The sequence below is a fragment of the Peromyscus maniculatus genome, chromosome 23 (assembly GCF_049852395.1).
Source record: "Peromyscus maniculatus bairdii isolate BWxNUB_F1_BW_parent chromosome 23, HU_Pman_BW_mat_3.1, whole genome shotgun sequence".
Lineage (NCBI taxonomy): Eukaryota > Metazoa > Chordata > Mammalia > Rodentia > Cricetidae > Peromyscus > Peromyscus maniculatus.
The window spans coordinates 50,219,966-50,230,260 of NC_134874.1; the positions used below are offsets into that span (position 1 = coordinate 50,219,966).

Below are 10,295 nucleotides of genomic sequence, written 5' to 3' on the forward strand. Positions count from 1 at the left end.
CTTTCAGGTCAAGGTCACACCTAAGGAGCTTTTTCAGGATCCAGTAAGGTCCTGAGACACTTGCCTGGGCTCAGTGTTTTTCTCATCAGGAGAAACCTCAGCCCTGAGCCCAAAAGAGACAGAGACCAGAGCTGGAGGAGAGAGGGCAGCTCAGTCAGTAAACTGTCCGCCTTGCAAGCCTGAGGCCCGAAATTGGGTCCCCAGGAGCTGCACTGACAGAGACGGTTGGTGGGGTGAACCCCAATGCTGAGGTGAGAGTCACGGGGGGGAGGGGGGGGGCTCTGGGGCTTTGGGGCCAGCCTACAGTACTTAGCAAGTTCCTGGCCACTGAGAGATCCTGTTTAAAAAAAAAAAAAAAAAAAAAGATGGATGAGGGCCACCGAGGCAGCTCAGTAGATAAAGGAGCTTGCGGCCGAGCTTTAGTCCCAGGCCCCACACGGCAGAGAGAGAGAACCAACTCTCACAGGCTGTCCTATGCCAGCACCCCAAACACACAGTGTAACTAAATAAAACGCAATACGCTCTTTAAAAAGGTAGATGGTGCCTGGATAACGACACCCCAAGCTGCCCTCTGATTTCCACAGGCACAGAGAGGGAGAGGGAGAGACAGAGGGAGAGACAGAGGGAGTACAAGCTCTGAAGAGAAGGTCCCGGCACCTAGGGAACACGGCCGGCCGGCCGCAATGACGAAGCCCCAGGGGTCAGAGCTTGTCCGTCCCCGCTTGTCCGTCCCTGCCCCAGCCTTGCCCATGCCCAGCACTGAATGGCCATTGGCCCGATTCCTACACACACAGGAACTGAGGCCACAGGAATGGGAAGGAAGGAAGGAAGGAAGGGACATAGGGTGGGGATCAAAATTTATACCCCTGTCCAGGGCTGCATGCCACCACCATCATGGACACTGGTGGATACAGCAAGCTGGATACTGCAGTCGAGGAGGTCCCCAGAGGTATGAGCAAAGAGACCACCTCGTCATCCTCCATGAGTCCCTCTGTTCTAACATCTGGGGGTTTTGTGGGTTTGGGGAGGAGAAGAGACAGGACCATGCAGGAGACACCAGTGTGTGGACAGGACTGCAGAATGGTGGTGTCTGCACCCTGGGCAAGGACTCCTCAGGATCCAAAGGGCTGGATCCTGGACTTGGGAAAGGCATCCCTGGAGTCTCCCCCAGGACACCTGGTGGGAGGGGGGCAGCTGTTATTCCAGCCATAGTTACACTGGCATCGTAATTCTAACTCTGTCACTTAGGGACCACATGGTGGTAGGGAGGGTGATTAAGCTCTCTGCACCTCCACCCTGGAGGAATCAAGAATCCATCCGTGCTCTGCTAGGGCAGCTGGGACGCTGGAAGCACTACAAACAAAGGCTTTTCTTCCTGGTCTTGGCTTTCCTGGTGGCCACAGTGCTATGGGCTCTCATTCTGAGCACCCTATTGTCCAAGGGTGAGTGATTCTTTTTATGTGTACATGTATGTGCCTGTGTGGGGGTGTGACACGCGTGTACAAGTAAGTGCCCACAGAGGCCAGATGGCATCAGCTACCCTAGAGCTGGAGTTACAAGCAGTCGTGAGCTATCTCATGTGGGTGCTGAGAACCGAACTCAGGTTCTCTGGAAGAGCAGCTCGCTCTGACCCTCGGAACCATCTGTCCAGCCCACGGGAATGGTCCTTTAACCGCGGGACAAGTTGTATGTGGCCGGGAGGGGAAGGCTCAAACCTGTTCCCTCTGTGTGCACCAGATGGGGTCCTGGATGTCAGGGAGCATAAACTGGGGGTTCTCAACCTGTGGGTCTCGACCTTACAGTGATGAAGTAGCAACGACAATAGTTTTATGGTTGGGGGGGGGGTCACCACAACATGAGAAACTGTATTAAAGGGTCGAAGCATCAGGCAGGTTGAGAACCAGTGGTATAAACCAAACATGCACCCGTTGGTTCTGTGTGATGCATTATGTATGTCTCCTATCCGTATTCCTGACCTGTGCCTCTGTGGATACCAAAACACGGGTCCTCACACCCTCTGGGAAGGTGGAAGGTTCCCACCTCCTGTGGCTTCTCTCTGCAGCCTCCAGCGAGCGCAGGACGCTGCTCAGCCGCCAGGACCTGCTGAAGACAAACGGTGCGTGCGGAGCTGCAGAGCACGGCGTCTGCGCCCCCTGGCGGTAGGAGGTGGGACTGCCAGGGAGTCAGAGACCGGGTAGTGATTGGCTGAGTCCCGGGAAATGGGGCTGATCCTGGATTGGAGAAGGGTGTCCCCTGACCTAGTGTGTGTGTGGTGGGGGGGTCATTCCAGCCTCAGAGCAAAAGATGATGTTGAGTACCCTGAAAGAGGATGTCGGAGCCTGCAGGAACTGCTGTAAGAAACGGGCTTGGTGGAGGCTTGAGAGCTGTGGGGCTGGGAAATGGGACAGGTGGGGAGGGGTGTGGGAGGGGAGGGAGATAGAGGCACGTGGGGGAGGGGCTGGCTGGCCTCAAAAGGTGGCCCCACCCCCACATAGGCTCCGGGATTAAAGCGCAGCTGCAAGCCACACTCGCTGAGTTTAAGGACACACAAGCAAAGCTGATGGAGCAGGAGAGTACCCTTAAAGAACTGCAAGAGCGTGGTGAGAGCTGAAGCTGAGCCCTGACCCCTGACCTTCCCCGACCCCTGACCTTCCACGCCCGGCCAGAGCCACGCCCCTTCTCGGCAGAACAGTCCTGGACCCTCAGGTCCCTGATGACAGAACCTAGGGCTTCACATGCTAGGCAGGCTTTCTTCACTGTCCCCCAGCCCCTCACTGGGGGAGTCTAGGCAGATGCCTAGAATACCAACACTCGTTTTACATTTTATTTTGAGACAGGCTCTCACTAAGTTGCCCGGGATGAACTTAAACTCTGTAGCCCAATTTAGCCTTGAACTTGCAATCCTCCTCTGCCTCAGCCTTCAGGAGTAACTGAAACCACCCCACCCAGACTGAAGTTGTTCTTGACCCTGATACCAACCACGAACTGACAATGGACATAGACCTTGACCTATACGTAAGTCCCAACCTTAACCCAGCTCTAAATGTCCACCGTTCTGACCCTGTAGTGACCCAGGGCTTGGCTAAAGCAGGCAGAGATCGTGAGGACATCCGCAGTGAGCTGCTCCAGGCGCTGGAAGCTGTCAAGCAACAGAACAGTGAGCCAGAGAGGAGACCAAGGATGGGGAGGAGTGGACCCTGCCTGGGGCTTTCAAGGCTTCAGTTTCCACCAGACATGCCCTTTGACCTAAACCATGTTTCTCCGGTGTGTAACACCCTCCGTGGCATTCCATTGACCCCATTCCATAACAATCCATCTCTCTGACCCTCACTACCCAACAGGATCCTGTGAGCAGTGCCCCACATCATGGCTATACTTCCAAGGCTCCTGCTATTATTTCTCTGAGACGCAGGCTATATGGAGCACAGCACAGAGCTACTGTTCAGTCCATGGTGCCCACTTGGCGATTGTCAAAGGCCCGGACGAGCAGGTATGCAGCTGGGACTTGGCAAAGGAGAATCAGAGTTCACCTGAACTGGTGTGGCCCGGGATGTCGGGCAGACTTGGCCAGCTGACATCCCCACTCCCTTCCAGGGCTTCCTGAGTCAGCATACACATGGCCGAGGCTACTGGTTGGGTCTGAAGGCAGTTCGCCGCCTTGGCAAGATTCGGGGCTACCAATGGGTAGATGGAGTCTCACTCACCTTCAGGTAAGGAGAAGGCTCCAAGAGAGATTTGAAAGGGGAGTTAAGTTTGATCCTAGGGAAAATGTTTTCAGATATGTCTAAAGACTAGATTCCTGGGAGAGGGTGTTGCTGATGCTTTGGTGGGTGTGTATATGGTGTGTGTTTAGCTGTGCACACACTCATGTACGCTCATACAAAGGCTAGGAGAGAACTCTGGATACTCTGTTTTACCATTCCTTGCTTTATTCCATTAAAACAGTGAACCTAGATCTAGGTTGACTAACAGCCAGAAAAAACCAGAGACTCTCCCATCTCTAAACCCCACCCTGCTAGGATCATAAACACATGCACAGCCATACTTGGATTTTTATGTAACTCGTTGGGATTTGAACTCAAGTCCTTATGTTTGTACAACCAGCATTCTTTTCCGCTGAGCAATCTCCACTGTCCCTAAACTAACCTTTTAAGAATGGAAAAGCTAGATCCTGGGAATTGGCTAAGAGTTAAATTCTGAGTCCTTACAAATGTGCACTGCAGATATAAACTCAAATTGGACATTTAAGGTATCTATGCCAGAGCCAAGCAACAAAGGAAGGAAAGCTGAACCCTAGGTCTATTGTCAGCCCAGACTTCCAGTAACACACCCATACTGAACCACCACAGCCACTGGAACTCTGGAGAGCCCAACGATTCCAGAGGACATGAGGACTGTATCATGATGCTGCACTCGGGGCTGTGGAATGATGCACCATGTACCAATGAGAGGGATGGCTGGATCTGCGAGAAGAGGAGCAGCTGCTGATCCTGCCCAATGTCCCAGTGCCATGCCCATTGCCTCAGGGTGAATCAGAAGTGTGGCTCATGTTCCTTGAGCCCACCACCAAGGTTTTTTTTTTCTAATGCACCATTACTAAACCTCACCAGTACATGCTTTGGAGACCCCAGCTCCAACTCACAAAATACCCTAAACCTCCCAGCTAACCTGACTTTTGTCAGTTTCAAAATCACTGCTCTAAAGCCTTGGTCATCTGACCCCCCCACCTACCTTCCTAGACAGTGTTAGAGCTGTTGTACCTTCCTGTATCCTCCTAGACTATCCCTCTGACTTGAGCTGTCTCCACAGAGAGAAGGAGATCAATAAATGTCTGAGAGATGAATCCAAGCTCTAGGTCTGTGTTGGAAAAGAGTGATCTTGCTATCCCACAAGGAACATACAAATTAAAAGTAATTTATTTTTTCCCAGGAAAGATGTTCCAGAACCCAAACTGGGCTACAAGCAGCACGCTTGGCCAAAATGGCCAATGTCTTTCATCCCTGATGGAAGTGATGACTTCATCTCATCCCATTGGTGGAAGCTCAGCTTTATTCTCTGGCATGATTGACTAATTGGCACAAAAAGAAAGAGGGGGGTCCAGAAGATGTGGGCCTTTGTCAAACTGACGACCTTTGATATTAAAAAGGGGTTCTCACAATTCCCATCTCTTCATTATGCAATTTTTAATCATCCTCCATTTTTGAAGAGGTAACCTTAACTGCCATTATGGAATCAGGACAATGACTGATCTGTTTTGTTTCCAGCTGGAAGGGGTCATTGGGCATAGCAGTCAGGGTACCCTTCCAATGGGGCTACCTAAAAGACCCCAAAGTGTGCTGGTGGTTTCATTTGTATGACGCTCAGGTGTAGGGAGGAAAGGAGGTCCTTGTCTGGTGCCCGGACAGAGACGTGAAGGAGAAGTGAAGACGAAAAGTTCCCAGCATTAGAAGTCTGAGGCTGGGCCAGGTGGTAGTGACACACGCTTTAATCCCAGCACTCAAGAGACAGAGGCAGGTGGATCTCTATGAGTTTGAGGCCAGCCTGGTCTACAGAGTGAGTTCCAGGACAGCCAGGGCTACACAGAAAAATCCTGTTTAAAAAAAAAGTCTGAGGCAGGGAACCAGGAGAAATCACAACAGAGGCACTTTTTAAATGTCCAGATCAAAATCTATTAAAATAGTTTGATAGGCTCACAAGTGCCTCCATCTATGAGGCCCACTATTGTGCTTCTTTGGCCTCTAAAGCCGGTCTTCAGAGTGCCAAACCTCGGGTCTGCTTTCAGATGCGGTGATAGCTGTTGGTGACTAGAATCACAGTGTGAGCTCCCTCTCAGATGGCTTCTAGAGAGGGAGAGAGAGGAGAAAATTAAGCATCATTTGGTTTTTAGGTTAAAAGAATAGTGGACCTCACTGTCTGGGTTCCAGATAAGCACTGCAGTGTTGAATTGAGCCAAGGTCTGAAGTCTCTGATATCTGGGAAACATTTTCCCTGTTAAGAAGGCAGTCACTAGTGATTTACATGAACTTACATCTGGTGTCTGAAGAGTACAACCTCTTGGACCATAACAGAAACACCAGTCATTCAGTCTTTGGTTGTTCATTCCTGACAAGTATTTAAGACCATGTAGTTGGCCAAAATCAACTGCTTTTTTTTTTTTTTAACTGTCAAGACCAGTTAAGGATCTTTCCCTCAGGAGTCACTGGGCCTTGGAAGAAACCTCTAGGCTCACCTAGACTTTATTGGATCAGCTGTTCTGTCTATGTAAGCTTAGTCAGAGGCCTTGCTTGACCACTGCTTCACTTGGAGGCATGATTTTCCCTGTGCTGACCCTCCTCTTTATAAACTGGACACTGGTTAGAGCCACTGGGTGATGTCTCCATGGCCTCCATGAACAAAATTACAGAACATTTTGAGGGATACCCTGCAGTCACTGGGACCTAGATGACTTTTGAGGCAAGGGAATTAGAATTCTCCCTTTTAATCCTTCTGATCACATCAGTGTAGCCTTCTAGTATGGCTATTGAACACTCAGCAGGTACTTCTCATTGCTGTGTAACATTTAGGTAAAGCTTAGGCAAAAAACAAACACTTTTACCTCCATTGATTTAAGCAAGATTCAATGTATTGAACTTTGACATAAATGTACTTAACTTTAACCTTAGAAATTTTAATATCATGCATATCATGTCTACATCTCATCTTTAACATATCTTAAATAACTTATTCAGACCTTCATAACTCAGATAAACTTTCTAGTTTTTTTTAAATATCATAGGACATAGTAACAGTAACAAATCTACCATCTGTTGTGAGAACTTGGGAGGGGAGTAACTAAGCGACGTCTACCCTTTCCTTATAAAGTCCCAATGACAAACAAAGTTTTAGTCACCAAAGTCCACCATGCAGAACCAATGAGTTTTTTGGACTTACTTATGGGGAATCAAGGTGCTATGGATGATTGATTGATAAATAAAACACTGCTTGGCCAGTAGCCAGGCAGGAAGTATAGGTGGGACTAGCAGAGAGGAGAATTGAGAGAACAGGAAGGCGGAGAGGAGGAGACACCAGCCTGCCGTCCAGGGAACATCATGTAAAGACAGCAGGTAAAGCCACAGAACATGTGGTGACATATAGATTAACAGAAATTGGCTGAGTATAAGAGTAAGAGCTAGACAGTGGTAGGCCTGAGCTAATTGCCAAGAAGTTTAAATAATATAAGTGTCCGTACATTTATTTTATAAGTGGGCTATGGGACTGCTGGTGGGACCTGGAGAGAAAAACTCTAGCTACATCAAGGTGTTTATTGGGCTTACTTATCAGCATGGATGAGAGATGAATAGGTAACCCAAAAGTAGCCTCTCTGGAAAGTCTTCACCCAGCATGGATGATGGCTTTCTCACAGCTGCATGGGTGGGTCCCTCTCTCCCTATCCATCCCCTGCTTATATACTCTAGCGGTTTCCCAACAACAGTGGATCAAGTGCAACTAAGGTAGAATTACATACAACTGGCTATGAGGAGTGACTGGGGGTCCAATGACCCTGCCCATCCCCCACCTTCCAGGAAGGAACAGCAATAGTTAAGAAGTCCAGCTGTGATCATCTTTTGTTAGCAAGTACAGTGGACACGATGAAGATGGCAGATATTCAGCTCAGAAGGCAGTGCTGTATAATATCACCTTAATAAAACAAAGTTGAATCTGAACTACAAACTTAGGATATAATGTAGTAGCATTACCTTATACATACTGTTCAACTAGGGGCTTTGTGTGGTCCCAGGTAAATCTTATAGAAAACACAGACAGTCTTTGCTACAGAGTGACCTACTGTAATGGTGCCTTTGGTTTTGAATGAGTGTAAATGCTGGGGGATATCCTTCTGTATGCTGTGAATATGTATTGTTCTCATTGATTAATAAACAAGCTGCTTTGGCCTGTGGCAAGGCATCTTAGAGGTAGGTGGGAAATCCAAGGAGAGAGACAGGAAAGAGAAAGGCAGAGTCTGGGGAGAGACGCCAGCCTGCCACCCAAGGAACAACATGCTAGCAGATCAGTGTGAGCCACAGAACACATGGCAAAGCATAGATTAATAGAAATGGGTTAATTTAAGATATAAGAGCTAGCTAGCAAGAGGCCTGCCGTAGACCATACAGTATGTAAATGATATACGCCTCTGTGTGTTTACTTGGGTCTGAGCAGCTGCGGGACCCTGTGAGACACAGGAAAAGTTACGGGTATAGTAAGAAGCAGGCAGAGCATCAGATACACAGCAAAACATCATCAAACTGATGTTTGCAGAATCCAGAAGAATTCAGTTAAGGAAGCCCTGTTAAAACTATGGCAAGAGGGGCTAGAGAAGTGGTTCAGCAGTCAAGAGCACTGGCTGCTCTTCTAAAAGACCTAGATTCAATTCCCAGCACCCACGTGGCAGCTCACAATTGTCTGTAACTCCAGTTCCAGGGGATCCAACAGCCTCACACAGACATACATGCAGGCAAAACACCAATGCACACAAAATAAAAATAAGTTAATTTAAAAGTTTTTTTAATAAAAAAAAACTATGACAGGACCTAAAAGAACTTAGAAAAGGTGGGCATTAGCTTGCTCTTTCCTTAGCTTATCCATGTAAGTGTAACTGGAAAGTAAAAACAGAAGCCAGGGTAGCAGGGCTCAATGGGACAGAAACAGAAGCCAACAGCTAGCATGGGGGAAAAGGAGTCTTAAGAAGAGAAGAACATGCCGGGCACAGTGGTGCACGTCTTTAATCCCAGGACTTGGTAGGCTGAGTCAGGTAGATCTCTGTGAGCTCAAGGCCAGCCTGGTCTACAAAAGGAGTTCCAGGACAGCCAGGGCTGTTACACAGAGAACTCTGTCTCAAAAAGTGAGGAAGATGAAAAAGAGGATGGGAAAAGAACATTATATTTCAATGAGACAAACCAGGACTGGAGATGCTGGGCAGAAAGATCAGACATGAAGCCCAGAACAGCCAGCATCTCTAGCCTCTAGCCCGGGCAAGCTGATTTCTCTTGGCCTCCAGCTATTGTAGTCGCCTACTGGCAGCAGCTTGTCTAGGACTTGGCCATCTGTCCTCTGGCTCCTGGTTAGACCTTGGTGCCTTCCCAGCTTCTCTCCGGGCTGTTGCAAATTCCCATGAGCTTTCCAAGTGTAGCTCTCAAAAAGTGTCAGCTCCTTTTAGTAGTTGGCTAGGTACATGACTAGGAAATCTCTTAAGTACCCTGCACACAAGAAACCAGTAAATGCACCATGCAAAACACTGTGCAAAACCCACCATGAAGTCTAGTATTGCCTCCTTAGTCTGATATAAAAACACATTGACCGGGGCTGGAGAGATGGCTCAGAGGTTAAGAGCATCGCTTGTTCTTCCAAAGGTCCTGAGTTCAATTCCCAGCAACCACATGGTGGCTCACAACCATCTGTAATGAAATCTGGTGCCCTCTTCTGGCCTGTAGAGATACATGCAGACAGAACACTGTATACATAATAAATAAATAAATCTTTAAAATAAAATAAAATAAAAAATAAAAACACATTGACCATATGGAAATACAGCTCATGCTGATGTCTCCTCCGGGTCTCTCATTTCTGAGATACAATTATGCATCAGAAAGATGAAAAACAAAATAGAAGAAAAAATGGGAGATTAGGATACCTGAGTGGATGCCTGTGATTCAAGAAATTTGAAGAGTGCATTGGCTCCCTGAGAGCTCAATGGTATGTGGAAGTTTCATGAATGATGTGATTTTTGATTCATAACATGTGATGCATTAACCAAGATGGTGACGAAGTCACAGAGTTTTCACGTCTTGATGATGTCACTAACCAAGATGGAGTCCAAGTCATATGGCTGTCCCCATCTTAATGAGGCCACGAGCCAAGGTGGTGACAAAGCATGATTACTTTTTGCTTACAGTGAGTTCAGCTCCATAATATGAGCCTGTCCCCCAGGGACCAAGTCCCTGTGAGATCTACACATCTCACAGATTCAATGTAGACAGTTACCTCTTTTCTTAATAAATAAATAAATATAAAAAATAAAAGAAGCACCAATTTAGGATAAGACAGCACATGTGAGACCACTAGAAATGTGGACCAAAAAAAAAGCAAAGCAAAGAAATAGAGGAAGCATACAGTGACCTTGGCACCATTTTACCCCATCTGAGCCTGTCTTGACTGACATCAGTGGACACTGGACATAGAGGAGCCTCTAGGCAGGCTGGAGGAGTTGGTCCCCCCATCTCCAAAATTCTGTCTCCTTAAGAACACTTTTTATATAAGTT

At 47.8% G+C, this 10,295-nt stretch overlaps 1 protein-coding gene across 9 annotated transcripts; it reads left to right on the forward strand.

Moving 5' to 3' along the window:
- The first annotated feature begins 832 nt into the window (after positions 1-832).
- Clec4g (C-type lectin domain family 4 member G) lies at positions 833-7,769 on the forward strand. Of its 9 annotated transcripts, none has more exons than XR_013047822.1 (10): positions 880-949; positions 1,337-1,442; positions 2,063-2,166; positions 2,291-2,353; positions 2,496-2,600; positions 3,068-3,157; positions 3,342-3,490; positions 3,595-3,710; positions 4,350-4,571; positions 4,930-5,063. XR_013047822.1 is itself a non-coding variant. In XM_076561141.1 (10 exons), the coding sequence occupies exons 1-9, from the start codon at positions 895-897 to the stop codon at positions 4,486-4,488; spliced, it is 927 nt and encodes a 308-aa protein (XP_076417256.1). In that variant the 5' UTR covers positions 880-894; the 3' UTR covers positions 4,489-4,527; positions 4,930-5,068. The 9 variants fall into 9 exon arrangements, 8 of the variants coding, with proteins under 8 accessions (XP_006970228.2, XP_015864524.2, XP_076417259.1 ...); XM_076561141.1 differs by having other exon boundaries at positions 4,350-4,527; positions 4,930-5,068; XM_006970166.4 differs by lacking the exon at positions 4,930-5,063 and having other exon boundaries at positions 833-949; positions 1,332-1,442; positions 2,063-2,116; positions 4,350-4,848.
- The last annotated feature ends 2,526 nt before the right edge of the window (positions 7,770-10,295 follow it).